The 21,987-nt window shown below is 42.8% G+C and overlaps 1 protein-coding gene across 4 annotated transcripts in view; it reads left to right on the top strand.

The window, feature by feature from the left end:
- The first annotated feature begins 9,212 nt into the window (after positions 1–9,212).
- The window catches only part of GSPT1 (G1 to S phase transition 1), a 132,804-nt gene continuing 120,029 nt past the window's right edge, over positions 9,213–21,987 (top strand). For 2 of the 4 annotated variants that reach the window (XM_033914902.1, XM_033914900.1), the window contains exon 1: positions 9,256–9,824. In XM_033914902.1, coding sequence (XP_033770793.1) covers positions 9,287–9,824 — 538 coding nt within the window. In that variant the 5' untranslated portion in view covers positions 9,256–9,286. Of the gene's footprint in view, positions 9,233–9,255; positions 9,825–21,987 lie in introns of those variants that run through there. The other 2 variants (XM_033914904.1, XM_033914903.1) reach the window with 2 other exon arrangements.

Raw genomic sequence — 21,987 nt, 5'->3', positions numbered from 1 at the left:
CCGAGTAGGATGTCAATCCGCCCCTTCTACTGACTGGACAAGTCGCCCCGCTGCATCTCTTCTCGGGGCTCAGAAGACACCTCTGAGGGTGGTCGGGGCCCGGGCTGCTCCATCCATGCGTCTGGCTGGCTCTCCCACCAAAGCCCCCCACGGTGGCTGCTCTTCCCGTATCCGGCCCCGCATCCAAAGCCTCCCCGAAGGCGGCAGCCCCCCAAAGAGCCGCACCAGCATCGGAAACCCCTTCGACGTCACAACGTCAGAGACAAGGCTTCCGACGCCGGTGCGCCTCCGGAGAGAAGCCGCCGCTGCGGCCCCGAACAGCAACACAACATTTTCATGGGAGCCAGCCCTTGGAGAAGGCCAAGAGGAGACAACACCATGAAAAGCTCCAACAAGGGAGCCAACCAGATCGCGAATGCGGGGCCGCTGTAAGCGGGGATCGGGTGAGGAGCAGCCACTGTCTGCAGTTTTGAAATTTGGCAAGGGAGCTGGGCAGAATGGGGTGGGGGACTTCTAAAATGTAAGGCTGCATGGTTTACAGATAAGGGAGAAGGGTTCCTAATGGACAGTGGGGAACATACAAGTAAGGGAGAAGGGCTACTGCTGGACAGGGGGGGGGAGCAGGAAGTAAAAGAGAAGAGCTACTGCTGGATATGGGGGGCGGGAAATGGGGGGTGATGCTGAACAGGGGGAGATAAAAGGAGAAGGGCTACTGCTATATAGGGGGAGCAGGGAATGGGTGGGGGTGCTGCTGGACAGGGAGGAGGTAAAAGTAAGGGAGAAGGGCTGCTAGCACCCGTTAATGTAACGGGCTAAACAACTAGTTGGCAATAATGTCTCTTGTTCCTCAACATTTTCTGAAACCAGCCTGAACTTCGAGTAGTTCTTGCTCAATATATGATTGGAGTGTTCGTTGTATTATTTTCAGCAATATTTTGCTGATGTGTGGAATGAAGGCAATTGTTCTGTAGTTGTTACAGTCCTTGGCGTCACCATTTTTCGGTATAGGTATGAACAATGATTTTCTCCAATTGGTTGGCCATGTTTTTTTCTTCCAAATCTGTTGACACAGTTGAGAGAGGGCCAGGATAGCACCTTCTGAGTCTTTTATTAATTCAATTGGAATACTGTTGTTACCAGGTGACTTGTTTTTTTAATAAAGCTTTAATCGCTGCTATGACTTCTTCTTTTCAAATATCTGGTTCTTCTTCAACTTCAGTTTCTAATTCAATTTCCCCAATGTTATCCTCATGGGGATACGATTGTACACTATTACAAGGTTACATAAGGATACTGTTTAAGCGATGCATGGGATACAGATTATCCTGTAAGGGGATGACTTTAGAATCAAGTGAATGAGGTGCGAAGTACGGGAAGTCAGTTTATCAGTTGAAGATTCTTGAGCCTAGTGTATCAATGACACATAGTTTGGTTATCTTGTTATTCAGTGTATAGGCATAATTTGTACATAAATGATCAGCATCTTCTAGTATCAGGTACTTTAGTCGTAGTCTATGGGGTATTCTGCTGAGGCAAATTTGGAGGGGGGGTAGGGATAGCCTTAGGTCAAGAGTATGTGATTAGGCAAAGATGTAGGTTTTTTATGGCTTTCCTGAAGCTTAAAAGTCCCTCATGGGATCGGGTGTGGGAAGGTAGTTTGTTCCATAGGTTGGGTAGGAAGTGGAAGTAAGATAATTTTCAGGCTGTTTGGAGCTGGAGGGTATGCCCTGAGGGTGTATGTAGGCGTACTTCGGCCTAGGAGCATAGCACTCAACTTGGAATGCATAAAGGAAGTGAGAAGTATATGGGTGCCATGTTGTGAAGGGATCTGTATGTTAGCACTAGGCCTTTGAGGATGCAGTGTTTGGTTATGGACAGCCAGTGGGCTATGGTCAGTGCTGGGGAGACAGGGTCATGGCCTTGTATGTTTCTCAGTACCCCAATTGCTGCATTTTGAACTTGCTGTAATCATTGGATGTTTTTCGCTTTTAGACCATCGCAGTAGTCCAGGCATGAGAGGACGAAGGCAGATAAAGTCCTAGTCAGTGAAGTAGTTTCTTATTTTCTAGAGATGCCGGAGATACTAGAAATAGGAAGAAACCACTTGTGAGATGTGGTTGGAGAGTGATAGGTTTGAATCGAGCATAATTCCTAGGCTTCGTACTTCATCTTTTGCAGTCAAGGTAGTTGATTCCCAGTTTAGGGATGGGTGGGTGAAAGTGCTTTTTTTTTTTCCTGATCCATAATAGTTCTATTTTTGAGGTGTTCAGTTGAAGTTTGTTTGCGGTCATCCAAAGTTTAATTTCAAATAGACTGTTGTGCAGGGTTATGGTCTAGCTGTCATGGTTCGCTCCTAGTGATAGATACAGTTGAATGTCATCAACAAAGGAGTAGATTCTTATTTAGCGTTTTTAGGCTGTGTCTAGGACTGGTCTGATGTAAAGATTGAAGAGTAGTGGGGATAGTAGGGCCCCTTGTGGTACTCCATATCTGATTTGTTTCAGTTTGGATAGTTTGGTGCCAAGTAATACATACTCTTTGTGATCTTTGACTCAGAAAGGATTGAAATCAGCGTAATTCCATGTCATGGATACCTATTTCTGTGAAATGAGTTAGGAGGAATGGTCGATGGTATCGAAAGCTGCACCCGGGGTGAGCAGGATGAACAGGACATTGTTTTCTTTGTCCAAAAATTACTGGAATGTGGATACGGCCTCTTGTTTGTTAATAAATGCTTGCAGCTGAGTTAGTGTTGCTTTTTCCAGTATCTTAGATATGAAGGATAGGTTGGAGACAGGCCTGAAGCTGCTGGGTGTGTTTGGGTTGAGATTTGTTTTATAGGATTGACCTGATTGCTAATTTCCAGCTTTCGGGCACTAGTCCTGTTTGTAGCGAAGCACTGATGAGTGGATGAATTGAGTTTACAAAGGAGTCTTTGACCAACATTAAGAGATGTGATGGGCAAGGGTCCAGGATGGAATTGGAGGGCTGGATTGTGCCTACAATTTCGGTGAGATCTTCATTGGAGATGGTATCAAAGCAGGTTAAAGTCTCTGTTGTTGCTGTTAGTATTTTGTTGGAGATTGTAGAGTCGCAGCATTTGTTGTGTGGTAGAGTCGAGGTTAGAGTGTATTTTGTTGATTTTCTCTATGAAGAAAGACGAGAGTGTTTCACTGTCAAGGTTGGTGTTCAGGAGTTGATTGTTTCCTTGGAATGATGTGAAAAACCTCTTTGTCAGTGTGAATAGGTTTCTCGATCTGTTGGGGAACTTTAGTAGTTGTTGAGAATAGAATGCCTGTTTTGCTTCTAGGATGGCCCATTTGTATATTTCATGAGGTGTTTGGTTTTGCATCATTTTCTTTTGACTCTTCATAACTCCCTTTTTCGATTCTTAGATGGTTGGTGAATCGAGGAAGAAGGGTTGTGGGAACAGTATTTAATCTCTTTGACATACTGTGTGCCAGTATGTAGCAGCATCATCAATGGAGTTGGGATTTTGTTTTGTTGTTTTTGTTAGTTTAGCTAAGCCAGAGGAGAGGGTTTCTAAGTCTATTGCATCATTATTGTAAATCTTCTTGAGTTGAGGTTCCTGTGCTCTTATGGGTTGTTTTGCCTTGATAGTGTAGTTCAGGGGTGTCCAATGTCGGTCCTCGAGGGCTGCAGTCCAGTCGGGTTTTCAGGATTTCCCCAATGAATATGCATGAGATCTATTTGCATGCACTGCTTTCAATGCATATTCATTGGGGAAATCCTGAAAACCCGACTGGATTGCGGCCCTCGAGGACCGACATTGGACACCCCTGGTGTAGTTGAACATGATTAAGTAATGATTGGTCCAGGGTTTTTGGCTAGTGGTGCATTGAGGAGTGGTTCGATGAACTGCAGCTTTTGACAAGGTAAATCACCACCTACTCAACGATACGCTGCATTGCTTGGATTTCAGGGCTCTGTTATCTCATTGTTTTCTTTCTCTTTCCCATTGCACCATTGCACAGTGTATGCTGTGGTGGATCTTCCTCTACTGCCATCCTGCTGTTGGCTGCTGTACCTCAGGGTTCTGTCCTTGGACCACTTCTTTTTTCCATCTATACTTCTTTCCTTGGTGCTCTAATCTTCTCCCGTGGCTTTCAGTATCACCTCTATGCCAACAACTCACAGATCTATTTCTCTATACCTGAAATGTCAACCTGCTTGTCTGACATCGCTACCTGGATATCTCACTACCATCTAACAAACATGGCTAAGACTGAGCGCCTTATCTTTCCACCTAAGCCTGTCTCTCCTCTTCACCGACTCTCTGTTTCTGTGAACTACACCCTCATCCTCCCTGTCTCATCAGCTCACAACCTTGGGGTAATATTTGACTCATCTCTCTCCTCTTAACATATCCAACAGACTGACAAAACCTGTAATTTTTTTCTCTACAATATTGCTAAGATCAGACCCTCATCACCTCTCGCTTAGACTACTGCAACCTGCTTTTCATTAGCATTCTGCTAAACCATCTCTCTTCTCTTCAATCAGTTCAGAACTCTGCTGCATGTCTCATATTCCACCAATGTCACTATACTCACATTATTCCTCTCCTCGACTTAATTGGCTTACATAACATAAGAACATAAGAAACGCCCTCAACGGATCAGACCGAGGTCCATATAGTCCGGTGATCCGCACACGCGGTGGCCCATTTAGGTACTCCTTTTGGAGACCCGAATTTCTCATATCCCTCAATATGATTTGCAAGAAGGTATGCATCCAACTTGCGCTTGAAACCCAGAACAGTAGTCTCCATCACAACCTCCTCCGGAAGAGCATTCCAAGCGCCCACCACTCGTTGTGCGAAACAGAACTTCCCGACACTTGTCTTGAACCTGCTGCCACTCAGTTTCAGGCTATGACCTCTTGTCCATTTCACATCCGAAAATGTTAGTAATGCTGCTTCCTGGTCCATTTGATCAAATCCTTTTAATATTTTAAAAGTCTCAATCAAATCCCCTCTCAGTCTTCTCTTCTCGAGGGTGAACAGCCCCAGCTTTCGGAGACGTTCTTTGTAGCACAAATTTTCCATACCTTTGACTAGTTTCATGGCTCGCCTCTGCACCCTCTCCAGCAGAGTTATATCCTTCTTAAGGTATGGAGACCAGTGTTGTACACAGTATTCCAAATGCGGTCTGACCATTGCTCTGTAAAATGGCATTATGACTTCTCCCGATCTACTCGTGATCCCCTTCTTAATCATGCCTTAATCATGCTTCTGATCCATTTCCGCATACAGTTCCAGCTCCTCTTAATAACCTATAATTGTATTCGCTCTGCAGCTCCTCTATCTCTTCTCTCTCCCCACACTCCCCCCTCTCCCTCCCAGACACTCTGCTCATCGGGTAACTCTAGACTCTGTCTTTTCTACTATGCCTGACTCAAAACATCAAGCCTTGCCCTAGAAGTATTCAAATCCAGACTCAAAGTTCACTTATTTGAAGCTGCTTTCAATTACAAATTCTAACTCACTTGCTAAGCACCTATACCTGGCTTACCATTACCTCGTTAATTCCCACACCTGAGCACTGTATATAGATGCACCTTCTTGTCCATTTTGTTCAATTCTGGTCTCCTTATTGTAAGAAAGATACAGTGGCACTAGAAAAGGTTAAAAGAAGAGAGACCAAGATGTTAAAGAGGATGGAACTTCTCTCCTATGAGGAAAGACTAAAAAGGTAAGGGCTCTTCAGCTTGGAAAAGAGACAGCCGAGGGGAGATATGATTTAAGTCTACAACAGTGGTTCCCAACCCTGTCCTGGAGGACCCCCAGGCCAGTCGGGTTTTTAGGATAGCCCTAATAAATATGCATGAGAGAGATCTGCATATAATGGAGGTGCCAGGCATGCAAATCTGCTCCATGCATATTCATTAGGGCTATCCTGAAAACCCGATTGGCCTGGAGGTCCTCCAGGACAGGGTTGGGAACCACTGGTCTACAAAATCCTGAATGGGGTAGAATAGGTACAAGTGGATCGATTTTTCACTCTGTCAAAAATTACACGGATTAGGTGACACTCGCTGAAGTTACAGGGAAATACTTTTAAAACCAATAGGAGGAAAATAGGAGGTTAGAAGAAAAAGTGTGCCTTTTTGCAGATGATACCAAGATTTGTAACAGAGTAGACACCGAAGAGGGAGTGGAAAATATGAAAAAGGATCTGCAAAAGTTAGAGGAATGGTCTAATGCCTGGCAACTAAAATTCAATGCAAAGAAATGCAGAGTAATGCATTTGGGGATTAATAATAGGAAGGAACCGTATATGCTGGGAGGAGAGAAGCTGATATGCACGGACGGGGAGAGGGACCTTGGGGTGATAGTGTCCGAAGATCTAAAGGCGAAAAAACAGTGTGACAAGGCAGTGGCTGCTGCCAGAAGGATTCTGGGCTGTATAAAGAGAGGCGTAGTCAGTAGAAGGAAGAAGGTGTTTGTACAGGTCATTGGTGAGGCCCCACTTGGAGTATTGTGTTCAGTTTTGGAGACCGTATCTGGCGAAAGACGTAAGAAGACTTGAGGCGGTCCAGAGGAGGGTGACGAAAATAATAGGAGGCTTGCGCCAGAAGACGTATGAGGAGAGACTGGAAGCCCTGAATATGTATACCCTAGAGGAAAGGAGAGACAGGGGAGATATGATTCAGACGTTCAAATACTTAAAGGGTATTAACGTAGAACAAAATCTTTTCCAGAGAAAGGAAAATGGTAAAACCAGAGGACATAATTTGAGGTTGAGGGGTGGTAGATTCAGGGGCAATGTTAGGAAATTCTACTTTACTGAGAGGGTGGTGGATGCCTGGAATGCGCTCCCGAGAGAGGTGGTGGAGAGTAAAACTGTGACTGAGTTCAAAGAAGCGTGGGATGAACACAGAAGATTTAGAATCAGAAAATAATATTAAAGATTGAACTAGGCCAGTTACTGAGCAGACTTGTATGGTCTGTGTCTGTGCATGGCCGTTTGGAGGAGGATGGGCAGGGGAGGGCTTCAATGGCTGGGAGGGTGTAGATGGGCTGGAGTAAGTCTTAACAGAGATTTCGGCAGTTGGAACCCAAGCACAGTACCGGGTAAAGCTTTGGATTCTCGCCCAGAAATAGCTAAGAAGAAAAAAAAAAAAAAATTTAAATTGAATCAGGTTGGGCAGACTGGATGGACCATTCGGGTCTTTATCTGCCGTCATCTACTATGTTACTATGTATATTTTTTCACTCAGAGACTAGTTAAGCTCTGGAACGCATTGTCAAAGGTTGTGGTAAGAGCCAGGGCCGGATTTAGATGAAAAGAGGCCCTAGGCTATTCCACTTATGAGGCCCTTTCACCTCCCATTTTTAAGTTTGTAAATTACATGAGAGATAATAAAATACATCATTACTGTGATATATATCAATATGTTAAATGAAACATGTTGTTATTAGTACTAACCTTCATAAAAAATGTGACACGGATAATAAATAAAAAAAAGTAGAGAACACTTATTTGGACATTTATTCTCAGCACCATATATAGTACTTGTAACAATAACTAATCAAACATAACACACAACATTGCCCCTTCCTATGTCCATAGTGCCCCCAGTGCGTCCTTCCTCACCTCACCCCCCCCCCCTCCGATGCCCACCAGCCTCCCATCCCCCTTCCACTGAACCCCCCCTCCCGATGCCAGTCTGGGCTGCCCTGTCCTGACGGATCCACGTTTTGCCTCTCTCCCCGCGGGGCTGGGCTTTGCCCAGCTGTTTCCGGACTGACTTCTTTCCCTCCCCGATCCTCCTCCCAGGGCGAGAAAAAGAAAGGGAGTAGCCGAGTCGGCGCCCCATTGCGGCCGGAGCCAGTTCCGATCCCGAAGCGTAGAATTTCTCATTTTCGGTTCAGTGTTTTAGTATTCACTGTTTTTAGAATAGTGTAATTTTAATTTTGCTAACAATTTGAATGTAGGCCCCTCTTGATCTTGAGGCCCTAGGCTGAAGCCTAGTTAGCCCATAAGAAAATCTGGCCCTGGTAAGAGCGGGTAGCGTAGCTGGTTTTAAGAAATGTTTGGACAATTTCCTGGAGTAGTGTCCATAGTCTGTTATTGAGAAAGACATGGGGGAAGCCAATGCTTGCCCTGGACCAGTAGCATGGAATGTTGCTTCTCTTTGGGTTTTTGCCAGGAACTTGTGACCTGGATTGGCCTCTGTGAGGACGGGCTACTGGGCTTAATGGACCATTGGTCTGACCCAGTAAGGCTATTCTTTTGTTCTTATATTCTTATGTCTTGACTAGACTGTAAGCACTTTCGAGCAGGGACTGTCTCTTCTATGTTTTGATGTACAGCGCTGCGTATGTCTGGTAGCGCTATAGAAATGATAGTCATAGTAGTAGAAGTGTGTCTGCAGAGGTACCAAGTTACCCAGCTACAGTCTGGAGGAGTAGTCTAATGGTTAGTGTAGTTGACTGTGATCCTGTGGAACTGGTTTCAGTTCCCACTGCAGCTCCTTGTGACTCTGGGCATGTGAACCCATCAGGGATAGAGAATATACCTGTATATAATGCATATAGTGCTGTGCATGTCTAGTAGTGCTATAGAAATGATTAGTAGTAGTAGTAGTTTTGAATTTACATCCCAAAGCAGTATGAGATTTTTAGTGCCCAATACTGCCCATTGAAATCAGCACTGCAAGTCCCATAATGCAAGAGGAAGGGTTGGTCAGAAATGCAGGACTGTCCCAAAATCTCCAGCCTGGACTGGGTAAGTTGGCATCTCTGGGTCTTTGGCAATAGGGTTGTCAGTTGGTTCCTTATGTACTCGGCAGTGCACTGCACTGCACACCAGATCGATCCAGTCCCGGGTTTATCTCATTGCATGCATGGATTTCTAGTCCTGCTTTTCTCAGGGAATATAACAGGGAAATCAGAACTACAAAGTTCCTCAACCTAGCGGGGTAAATCCAGGACTAGATCAACCGGTCTGGGCGTCTGGCTGACTGCCCGAGTGAAGGGGAAAAAAACACCAACATTAGGCGACCAAAGAGAAAGGTAGACCCGCTGTTAACTATTTCCGGAATAGGTTGATGGGATTTGTAGTTCTCTATGATTGGTGATAGCGGCTAGGTTTCCATTTTTCACCGCCATACTACCTGCCAGCTGACGAAAGAGACAATTGTGGACCATATTTCCCAGCTCAGTTTCGCAGAACATACCTAGGACTGGCGGGCGGAATTGCCTAAGGTTCGCGCTGCTTTCTGGGAGTTGTAGTGTCGTGGCGTCCGGGCGTCTTCCTGAATGCAATTGTTGAACAGGGGGGAAAAAACTACCAGGGCCGCGGCGGGAGTGCAAAGTGGCAGAGGAAAGGAGGCGTCGCTTGAAACGCTCGGAGCCGAAGTGCGCACGGAGCGTCGCTTACGTCGCGGCAACACACGAGGAGTCGTTGAGCGAGTGCTGAGTCGGGTTTGTAGTTGCTGCTTGTGGGCTCCTGGGCGCCTTCGCCGGCTCCTTTGTCGTCCCGGCCGCGCGCTGGCCCTTACCCCCTCGCGCCCCCCCTTCAGAACTTTAGTTTTTAAAATAGCCACCTTGGAACTTTTATTATCCCCTTTCCCACTCCCGAGAGCGAGGTTAAAAATAAAACACCCGGAAATGGACCCAATTGACTCGGCGCCGGATTCGTGGGAACAGGCAGACATTGACGCCCCGGAGGCCCAGCTCAACTCGGCTTTCACCAAGCTAAACGTCAACGCTAAGCCGTTCGTTCCTAATGTCCACGCTGCGGAGTTTGTCCCTGCCTTCCTGAGGCCTTCGGCCGCCTCTGACGAGCTGCAAGACGGTAACGTCGGGCACTGGGAGCCTAAAACGCGCCAGTAACATGAAGGGATGGAGGCCCTGTATTACGCAGGATGGAGCCGGGTTGGGGGCTAGTGGACTGTTGGGTGCTGGCCTTATCTCTAGTTGGACACATCTCTCTCTCTTTTTTTATTTTTATTTTTTTGTGTTTAATCGTTATGCTGTTATAGCATTTTTATGTATGCTCATAAAACATGATCATTTCTTTCAGTCATGTTGGTAGGTGGTGACTGTGGCCTCCTTCGCTGACGCTCTGGTTAGGCTATATGTAGAGCCAGACAGGAGACTTTAATCATTATGCTTTAGTCTTTCAGGCAGGTGTGTTATGGCACTGTGAAATGTTTCAGGATAATTCAGTGGGGGTTGCCCAGTGTGAAAAAAAAAAAGATTTAGAATATCCATTCTTTGGACAAGTCTCAAGAAAGACTGTCAAGTGCATTTAGCCTTGTTGCAATGTAATTTCAGTACAGACAGAAAGAGTAGTGCTGTTTGTTTTAAGGTGAACAAGCCAGGAAGTTTCTTTTGCTGGTCATAACTAAGTAGTGGTGGATAAGAGATTTTGACTTCTTTGGCTTTTAGGGACCAGAGAATAAAGTAGAACAACCTTTGATAAAATACAGGAGGCAAAAGCTGGGATTTTTGGGAGTATAAGTAGGTGTGAACTCATAATCCTCGTGATGTCTTGAAAATTACCTGGCTGACATTGACTGACTGCCCATGTGCAAAAAGCTGTTTTAAAAAAGTACTTTTTGCTATGATTTTGTTTGAGGTGAATATAAGCTTATTTCATATATATCCAAGTTGAAATTCCTAGACAAAATTTGAGAGAAACTTAATGTATTACAGTGATCCTAAAATATATAATTCTGGTTCTTGAGAGCCACATGAAAGCCTGATTTTCATATATATATGTGTATGTGTTTGAGAACCAGATCTGACATCATCTTTACAACAAGCTGAAAGTAAAGAATGCAGAGCTGCCAAGTTACCCATTCCAGGAGTGAGACAGTTTGATTAGTCCTGGATTTCTATCAACATCATCCTGGTGCGTTATGGGACCTGCAGCACTGATTTCAATGGATAGAAAAATGGACTACAAATACTACACTGCTTTGGGATGTACGTATGTTTAAAACCAGGGCAAGCTAAAAAGTCTCCCTCCTGGAAGGATAACTTGGCAGCTCTGAGAATGTGCCGAATGGCCTACTGGTTAGCATATTTCACTTCTAGCAGGGCAGTAATCAGTGCAGCATGGTAGCTGTCAAATGGTTGGGCCTGTTATAAGTCAAAACATAGAGAATGGCTAACTTTAATAAGCACCTTACTGGCTGGGACAGGTTTGAGAACCACTGAGCTACACCATGCTCCAGGCACTATTTGTATAACTTTTAATGAACTGGTAACTAGCAACCTATTTTCCTAATTTTCATTAAAGCCCATAATTTTTAGTTTTCATGATTTGCTCTTCTAGAAAATATATGGAAGATCAAATTCTAGGAAAAATAGTGGGTCTGTTGAATAGTATCTTAAAGTGGACCTTGCCAAATTTGTTGGAATTTAGGAACAATCCCTAAGAACATTGGGCTGATGTTCAAATGATTTATGTTCATAAATTAGTCTTTTGGAAAACTTACTTGGGTTGAGCACATAATATGATACTCAAAAATGTCACTAAATTCTTAAATTTAGTAACATAAAAAAGTGTGTGATAATAGACCAGATTTAGGGCAGGGGAAAAATTAGGAGTTTTTAACACTGATTTTCAGTAGTAGTTCACAAATCTAGGAAAATGAATGGCAGGCCTATATTTTGTAAATATTTAAGCTCCTAAATTAAAGATGAATTTTCAGCTTAAAATAGGGCACAAATCTTGCTTTTTACTAAACCGCTGACACTCATAGAAATTGATTGAGCATTGGAGCATTTACCTCGCAGGCCCACAATAAGAAGCCATACTGCAGTTTAGTAAAAGGAGCCCAGATGTAGGTGAATAACTTAGCATATATTCAGGAGCTCATTTTTCTTTTTTTTTCTTTTTTTTTATCATGCTCTTAACAGCCAGCCATTGAGACCTCTGTCACAATGCCTCCCCACCCTCAAGCGTACCACTGCTGCTTTAGGTCCTGAAATACTAAGCTGTTTTCCCACTTTGTGTATGTGAGAAAAGAAACCTTAATAAATTTGTTTTAAATGCAACAGTGCACAAAGCCAAGAAGACAATGACCTCCCTCCACCCACACCCCTTTATACTTTATATAGTGTCAACAGTATGCTGATTTCCCTTGCACCTTGCCCTCTCTTCCTTTTGCACTCTACTCTCACTCACTTCACTGTCTCTTCTCCTAGCAGTCCTGACCTTTTACCTCTAATGAATTTTTAAAAACCATCCTTTATCCCAGGCATTCCATCAGCCAATTACGCTATACCTATACCTTCTAGACACACACATGCTCATAATAAAAACAAAACAAAACCTAGACATCAAAAAGCATCCTAAATCGGTACTTGGATGTCCTCATTTCCAGGACGTCCAAGTGCCGATAATCGAAACCATCTTTCTGGATATCTAGGGAGGTGTCCCAGCCTCTTTGCATCTAGATGGGTGTGGTGGAGGTATGCTATGGGCAGGCTTTGGGCATTCCCAAACGTGGGTTAGTCATGGATGTCTTGCAGCAATAATAAAACGTTTTGTAATACATTCTGGATGGAACTTAAACGTTTGGAACTAGACCCGTTTTAGAATTGTTTAAGTGCCACAAAAGAGCCCAAACTTACCAGATAACCATTGCATGCATCAAAATAAGACACCCCAACATTCCACCAATGCTTACTGACCCCCCTTCCGCCACACAAAAATGAGAACAAAAAGGTACATACCCGTCTCTTAAACAAGAGCATTCGGTATGGGAAAACCTAATAGAGCTGCACACAGGTGTCTTAAGTAGCCTGGAGGGTGGTCTAGTGAACCATATAGGACCTAGGCCCATAAGCCACTTTAACCACTATATTTATGGTAGAACATATGAACCCACCCTAAACCTATTATACTGCTATAAAGGTGCCAACTGCAGCCAGAAGTGGGGTGGTGCACAGGACGGTGTGGTAGGTTGGGGGGGCTCACCATAAATTATAAGGCAGTTATGATGAGATATACATCTGGCACCCTTTGTGAAGTGCCCTCTAAGGTTTCCCATTGCTCTGTCGGGATGTCTATCTGGCCAATCCATTACTATGCTGGCCCACCCACATCCAAATGGTCAGGATTAGGACGTTTTCAACACAAATGTTTTTCTGATTGAAAATGGGATATAAATTTAGACTTCCTGGTGGCCAAGACATCTAAGTAGATGATTTTTTTTTTTAAATTATATTTGGATGTCCAGCAGTTTTCATTTGAAAATGACCATTTTTGTATCTTTAACTTTGGATGTTCAGCTGAAAATGTCCAAGTTGGGACTTAGACATGTTTTATTTTTAATTGCCCCTCACAGTCAGCCAGTCACTCTTCATGCTTCATCCTTTCAGGGATTCCTTGAGCCAGTCATCCTGTTTACCACCTACCTTCAAAACACTCCATCATCTTGCGCTCCTGTAGCCTGTTATCCTGTACCTCCTAACCATAAACATCCTGTCAACTGGTCATTCTGTATCTCATTCCCCCTCCCATGGACCTCCTTATCTCTTTCTTCCTCCCAGACAGTTACGCAGGCAGCAGCTGCCAAAGAAAGGTAGGTTGCATATACTTTTGCAACCATTGCAGCTCTAATTAGCCTAAAGCCATGCTGCATAGAAAGTTTGACAAGTCTTATAAGACTTGCAGTGAATGTTTCTACAATGTGCAGCTTAAAGCTAAATAGAATTGTAACAAATGAAAAGTACATGGATCCTTGTAGCAGTGCCAGTAGCATGACATCTCAGGTGGTAGGATTCAAATTTTTGGCACAATAAGAACATAATTGCCATTCTGGGACAGACTGAAGATCTTTAAGCCAGTATCCTGTTTCCAACAATGGCCAATCCAGGTCACAAGTACCGGATGAGATCCCAAAAGAGTAAAGTAGATTCTTGCTGCTTATCCTATAAACAGTGGATTTTTCCAATTCCATCTTAATGGCTTATAGACTTATAGGAGTTTAGTCAAACCTTTTTTAAACCTTTCAAAGCTAACTGCTTTTACCACATTTTCTGGCAACACACTCTAGAGTTTAGTTACATGTTGTGAATAAATATTTTCTCTTGTTTTAAATTTACTACTTGATAGCTTAATTGTATATGACCTAGTACTTTTGGAGAGAGTAAACATCTATTCACTCCATTCAGTATTTTATAGACCTCCATCATATCTCCCCTGAACTTTCTCTTTTCCAAGCTGACGAACCCTAGCCGCTTTAGCCTTTCCTCATAGGAAAGTTATCCGATCCCCTTTATTATTTTTGTTGCCCTCCTTTGGACCTTTTTCTAATTCTGCTATATATTTTTTGAGATGCAATGACCAGATTGCACACAGTATTTGAGGTGGTTGCACCATGAAGTGATATAAAAGCATTATAACATTCTCACTTTTGTTTTCCATTCCTTTCCTAATGATTCCTAACATTGTGTTTGCTTTCTTCGCCATTGCTTCACATTGAGCAGAGGGTTTCAATGTATTGTCAAAAATGACACCTAGATCCTTTTTCCTGGGCGATAACTTCTAATGTGGAACTTGCATCACATAACCGTAGTTTGGGTTCCTGTTTTTCACATGCATCGCTTTGCACTTGCTCACATTAAAGGTAATCTGCCGTTTGACGATCCGGTCTTATAAGGTCCTGTTATAATTTAACAATCTTACTCTCCCCCCCCTTTACAAAACTGTGTAAGAGGATTTTAGCGCTGGCCAGCGTGCTGAATGCACTGTGTTGTTCTGATGGTCATAGAGTTCCTATGAGTGTGGGAGCAGCGCAGAGTATTCAGCGCACTGGCCGGCGCTAAAAACCTCTTGCGCAGTTTTGTAAAAAAGGGGTGGGGGAGTTAGTGAACTAGGGATTTTACACCAATACAAAAATCCCAGAGGGTGAAAAATCAATACAATACTAAAAATCCCTCTATTCCAATTTAGGATGGTGGGTAACAAGGTTGTATAATTTCAAAGGAGACAAATAACCCCTATCTCTAAACCTAAAATATAAAATTTTTTGTAGATGTACCCTCAGTGCAAAAGTAAAAGCTATCGGGACTCAGGAAACTCAGGTTCCAGGCTTAAACCTATGTAGGAGGCCCTTTCTCAAGCCTCTTTAGCACCATCACAGGTGTACATCTTGTGTTTTTAAATAAGGATAGTGAACCCACAAATAAGTGTTTCTGTGACCAATAATTGACAATACAAAATTGAAATCCACCAAACTAAATAGGTGCTCAGACCAGCGATTTCATAGTACTTATCTCGGGCACTCCTCAAGGTTATATAACATTTCTTCGAGTGGTGACTCTCCCTGTACTTAGCCCTGGTTTGTATTCACAGCCAAGTGCTGTGGCTCTACTGTGCTCAGTTTCAGGATAATTCCCTTCTTCAGGAGCCTTCTCTTCAGGGTCTGTTTACATTGTGCCTCAACAGGACAAATGAGGAGGAAATGCCTCAGAGAAAATCTTTGGGATTTTAGGCAGGCTTTGTTGGATTCTTAATCAGGATTTTTTTTTAAATTGACCCAGAGGTTTATTCCTCCTCACCTTTTTGTTTCATTTAATATTCTGCCTTTGTTACAGCATGCCCACAGTGGCTTACAGCAATTTAAATATTAATTAATATTCAAAAGCAATTCGTACTTAAGTTTTGTTGGAATCAAAACTGGGATGTGATGCCATGAGCCTTCATTTGCACATGGTTCCCTTTTGTGTTCCCTCTTAATACACTATTCTAGTCATGAGCCCTCACCTGGGGGACATGCAGCAAGACTCCTTCCAGGGCCCTGTATCTTACCACTTAGAGTATTCCTAAATAACATTTGCAATACCTTCATTTCAGTTCTTATATTTATACCCGCCTGTTGAAATAGTTCTTGATGCTTCATAAAAAATATATATATATTAGCACATCAAAACACATTACAATGACAAATATAAAAGCAGGGGTTTTATGGCTTTTGAATTGCAGTTTAATCTTACCTTATCAAAATAAATCAAATTCTGTTCTTTCCTCAGATTTGTAGCTCATTCCATAAATTTGGTCTAAAAATGAAATAATTCTTACCCTAATTCATATATTTTAAATTATCTTGATAGTAGAAAAGCTTTGCTGAGATTGTAATGATCTTTGTGGATGGTAGTCATCGAGCTCATTTGTCCATGAACAGTTTTGTACTTATTTTATTTAAATTTTTTGTATACTGCCTGCAAGTCATCATAGGCATTTAAAAATTACTTGATACTTGATGGGTAACCAGTTAAGTGCTTTCAGATAATGTTCTAAGTAACTGTAGTTTAAAGAAGCTGCATACTATTCAGAAGTTGGTGGTCAAAATGACAACTGATGATCCAAAATAATTCCCATTAGGTCTGTTGAAGAAATGGCTGACAGATCATGATTTAATTCTAAACACTGAAAAAATCAACTACAATGTGGATATCTCGCAAGAGTAGGCTTCTTCTTGCTCTTCAGAAGTTGCTGGGTTAAGTGATTCCTCTCGAAGAAGATATAATTACTTTGGGATTTTGTTGCAATAATTATTTGAAATTTGATAATTAATTATGTCATTAACGGCCTCTTTAACAAAGCCGTGCGGCAACAGCCCCGAAGCCCTTTAAATCTCTATGAGCTTTGGGGCCGTTAGCACAGCGCAGTCACTAGCGCAGCTTTGTAAAAGAGGCCATAAATTTTGCTATTTTCAATTAAGACAGATTAGGCAACTAAAGCCTCTTCTGACTCAGGCCAAGTTGGTGAAATTGGTATATGCATTTATCACAAGCAGGCTTCATTACTGCAATTCTTTGTATCAGGAACTCACCAAAAATAGTAAGAAGAGACTTCAGTTAATTCAAAACACAGCATCTTATTTAATAGTTGGTTGTAAAAGAACAGATCACATCACCAATTTTGTTGACCCTACATTGGCTGCTACTGTATAGTAGCCAGAATTACCTTTAAAATTCTGAGTTTGGTTTATAAGACTTTATTTTTGGAAATGCCAAAGTATCTTTCCGATTTGTAAGATAAAATCAACAAATTTTGCATTCCTTGTGTCGCTGCTTATTACAGCTTCCTTTATTGCAGATAATTAAACTAAACTACCATGAAGAAAATAGCATTTACCCCCCCTTTTTTTTTTTTTTTAACAAAATTGAAGCGTGGTTTTTAGCGCCAGCCGCAGTGGTAACAGCTCCAACACTCAGATAATTCTTATGAACATATGACCTGTTACCACCGTGGCTTGTGCTAAAAACCTTGCTACAGTTTTGTTAAAAGGGAGGCTAGTTATATGGAGATCATTTTTGTGGAATTCATTGCTTAGTGAAATTAGTGATGTAACCAGTTATCTTGGCTTTTGTAAGATCTTTAAAACCTGGATTTAAAAAAATGCTTTTTGATGTACTGTTTTGCCTTGCTCCATTGTTAATATATTTTGTAAATGTTATAAGCTTTTAATTTTTTGTATGAATTACTGTTATTTTTATTTAATTGTGAACCTCTTTAAAACTCTGGTATAAGGCGGTATAGCAAATTAACAAATCCAAGCCTAGATGCACTAAGATAGACATGTCAAACTCTGGCCCATGGGTCAAATTTGGCCTGCGGTGTGCTGAAATCTGGCCCACCAGACAATTTCAAATTTCCCCTAAAGCAGGCCCGCTGGTACAACTGCCACATCATCCCGTATCTCTACTCACCAGACTTTTGACAGTTAGCCCCAGGCATCTGCTGTTCTTCTCCACATCGTAGCTGGCTGCTGCCAGAGCCTTACCACTATGCTCCTCTGAAGGCCTGATGCCTTGCGTGCTTTTTCGCCGCTTCCACTGGCTTCATAGCTTATAGCTTTTTTTTTTCCCTTGGCTATGCCTGGAGCAGGAGGCGGCGCAGAGGCGTATGCTGCTGCTAGAGTGGTTTCGGCCATGCCCTGTTGTGCCCTATCAAGCAGCGATTCCCTGATGTCACCAGTGGGCTGTGGCACATCAACCAGGCAGCAGCAGACAGGTGTGCGACCCATGAAGATGATCAAAGATAGCAGCAGGTTAAAAGTGGCAGAAATCAAGAGGCACTCCTGGTACACCGCACTGCACAGGTCTACCATAGGCAGAGCATCGAAACAGACCACCACACCACAGGCTAGTAAGATTGGAGAATTCTGTAATTAACGGCCATGCCTGGGTGGTTTAATTAAAATTAGAAGAATAAAATAACATAAAATAGTAAAAATAGAACAAAAGTAGGGTAAAAATAATAAGAGAAAGTAAAACAAAAATAACAAAAGGAGCACAGAGCCTGGGACCAACATGACTGAATAATGACCAGACAACAAAAGGTAGAAAAAATAATTTTATTTCCTGTTTTGTGATTACAATATGTCAGATTTGAAATGTGTATCCTGCCAGAGCTGGTGTTAGACAGCAGGTGTGAACTAGGACCTAAAAGAGAGAGGAAAAGTCTTTTTTTTATTTATTTTGTTTACATCACAGAGACCAAGGGGTCCTTTTATTAAGATGCACATTTAGCACGCACTAAATGGTTAGCGTACCTTAATAAAAGAACCCCTAAGTATCTTAATATAAAATTTGGCCTGCGACTTAGCCTTTTTTTTTTTTTCAGATATCGGCCCCTTATGTGATTGAGTTTGACACCCCTGCACTAAGAGGATTGGTAAGACCATGTGGGTCTGCAAAAGAGCTATTGATGCACCTAAAGTGTTTGCATACAAATGATTCATGCAGAGCTTCGTCGTAATCCCCAACTCTCCCGACCAATCTATGGCTGTGAGAGCGACTGTCACATGTGCACAGAGCCAGCAGGGGAAACCCGAACAGCTGAGAGGCAGGAGAAAGCCTCCTGCCACTCAGCTGTCCGGGGCAGGAAACCTTTTATTTTTCTTTTTATTGGGCACAAATGCTATGCGTGTTACTCATGCACAATATCTGCCCCATTAAAAAGAAAAAAGCCCCCCCCCCCCCCCGGCCGATGGTGGCCCTCCCTGACGCACCAGCACCATGAACCGACCTCCAGTGGCAGCAGGAATTCCCACTTCCTTCTGCCATGCTGAACCCCTCCCCTGGTTAAAGGAAATTGGCAGGTGGGATGCCCACTCCCTCCTTCCATGGTGCCCCCTTTCCCCATGTGAAAAGAAATTGGCAGGAGGGAAGCCCACACCCTCCTGCCAATGGAGGCTTCCACTGAACCCTCCCCTACCCCCCCAAAAAAAAATGGTAGGAGGGATGCCAACTCCCTCCTGCCACCGGATGCTCCCCAGAACCCCCCCTCCCTGTACCTTTGTCCGTTAGAAGTCCTTCAAGTCCTGCATATATGTCCATTAAAATTTTTTAAAAAAGGTTTCCTGCCTCAAACAGCTGAATGGCAGGAGGCTTTCCCCTGCCTCTCAGCTGTTCGGTCTTCCCCTGCTGGCTGTGCACATGTGTGAGTCGCTCTCATAGCCATCAATCGAACAGGAGAGTTGGGTATTAAGACGGAACTTCGCGTGAATCATTTGCGTGCAAACTTTTTAGTGCATCGAAGTGGAAGATGATATTTTCTTTCTCAAGGGACCCTCGGGCACAAGAGAGCACCCGCTCAAACTCAGGGGCGGAAAATTTCTTGGCGACACCAGAAAGTATTTCTTCACAGAGAGAGTGGTTGATCATTGGAACAAGCTTCCAGTGCAGGTGATCGAGGCAGACAGTTTGCCAGACTTTAAGAATAAATGGGATACCCATGTGGGATCCCTACGAGGGTCAAGATAAGGAAATTGGGTCATTAGGGCATAGACCGGGGGTGGGTAAGCAGAGTGGGCAGACTTGATGGGCTGTAGCCCTTTTCTGCACTCATCTTCTATGTTTCTATGTTTCAATAGCTCTTTTTGAATTGGACAAAAAATCGGATTGAAGCAGACCCACATAGTCTTTCACTGGGGGGGGAGGGAGTGACGCCATGGAAGAGGGAGTGGTCATCCCTCCTGCCAATTTTCTTTGGGGGGTGTTGGCATAGCAGGAGGAAGTGGGCTCTCCTCCTGCCATTTTCACTGCTGCTGGGGGGGGTTTGGTTTGCTGTGCCAGATTGTCAGGGAGGGCTGTCATCGGCAGGATGTGTGTGCTTTATTTTCTAATAGGGCAGATATTATGTATGTGTAACATGCACAGCATCTGTGCCCATTTAAAAAAAAAGGGCTAAACAGGTAAGTGACTGGTCTTGACTAGTCACTTTTTTTGGATCACTAAAAGTGGTCACTTTTTTACTGCATCAGGAAGCCATGTTAGAGCATCAATCGCTCTACTAGTTTACAAGGAATTTTAATATTAATGAGCTTATTGGCATGATCAGATTGAGCCATTTTCTGCATTGGGTCGGCAAATGTGATCATCGCTATTGTCAGAACAGGTTTAGCGACGATCGTTGGCTTTAGTGCATCTGAGCCCCAGTCAGAAAAGGATGTATATGCATAGCAAGAACCACAGGAAACTGGTGGATTTAATTTATCATGGTTAACAGTCAGGATATCCAGTGTGGGGTTTTTCTTTTCTTTTTGGTTAAGAAGTTAATGGAATGAACAGGTAAAAGTGAACCGATTATGCCTCTTTAGCCATCTCTTCTTCAGACTGAAGAGCCCTAACCTCCTAAGCCTTTCCTTGTGTTTTCCTCCTGTGAGAATCATTCTGTCCCCCATAATCATTTTGGTTGCCCTTCACTGTACACTTTCTAATTCCACTATATCTGTTTTGAGATTCAGTAACCAGAACCGTACATGATGCTCAATGAGAAATCGCATCACAGAGCGATACTCAAGCCAGGGCTGTGGAGTCGGTAGATAAATGTTCCGACTCTGACTCCTCAGTTTTTTGTAATTCTGACTCCGACTCCCCGACTCCGACTCCTCAGTTTTTTGTACTTCTGACTCCGACTACACGTGAAACAAGATCTTCATCCACGTAAAAAGATGTTGTGCGTATGGTGGGAGAGCTTGGTTGGATGAATTTTTCGAGTCTACACCAGGTGATTTCTACCAACGAGGTATTGAAAACCTTGTTGAACGTTGGAAATAAGTTGTAAACAACAACAAGGGAGAATACATTTATAAGTATTGGTGCTCCGAATTGTGCGTTGCGTGCCATATAGTGAAGCACGTGTTCGTTTTGCGGTTACGTGAGGCACTGCATGCATTGGTCTTTATTCTTACAGTAGAGAAGTCATTAATTATAACTTTTTGTGAATTGGGACATTTAAACTTGCTTTTTTTTAATTCCAATCTAAATTTAGTCGGAGTCGGTGCATTGTTTGGCAACTCTGACTCCGACTCCAGGTACCCGAAATTTCCTCCGACCTCGACTCCGACTCCACAGCTCTGACTCAAGCATTATTATAATTTTTATTTACTCTTCTTTTCCTAATAATTCTTAACATTGACTGTTTTTTGGTCTCAGCCATACACTGAGCAGATACCAATGTATTGTCTACCATGACACCTAGATCCTTTTCCTTAGTGGTGACTCCTAATGTGGAACATAGCATTGTACATAGAGAATAACAGAAATATTAGCAAAACATCACAATGTACTTGTCCATATTAAATTTCATTTGCCATTTAGATGCCCACAATTTGTCTTTCAAATGGTCCTTCAGTTTTCATAATCTGCATATATATATTTTATTATTATTATTTTTTTAAAATATCTTTATTGCGTTCAAAGCAACAGATGACAATAATCCAATAAAACAAGTGAATTAATAGCAGTATATGCAATTACACAAAAAACTGACAATGCCATGAATATTGAGGATCTGTTAATATCCATAATCTCTTCCAACGAAGTGAGAACCCCCCCCCCCCCCCCAAAAGGAGCTCAAGTGCCACTCCAATAAGCATTAGGTGTTCAACAGTCTGCTTTGTACCATCGGGATTAATATATTCCAAAAACATTCCCAAATGATGGTGAACTGCTTTCCTTTTTTAGAATCCAGGTCCACAATGTCT

This window comes from Geotrypetes seraphini, chromosome 11 (genome assembly GCF_902459505.1).
Source record: "Geotrypetes seraphini chromosome 11, aGeoSer1.1, whole genome shotgun sequence".
NCBI classification, from domain to species: domain Eukaryota; kingdom Metazoa; phylum Chordata; class Amphibia; order Gymnophiona; family Dermophiidae; genus Geotrypetes; species Geotrypetes seraphini.
The sequence above is the reverse complement of the archived record's forward strand: the minus strand, read 5'-3'. Positions and strand labels throughout refer to the sequence as shown.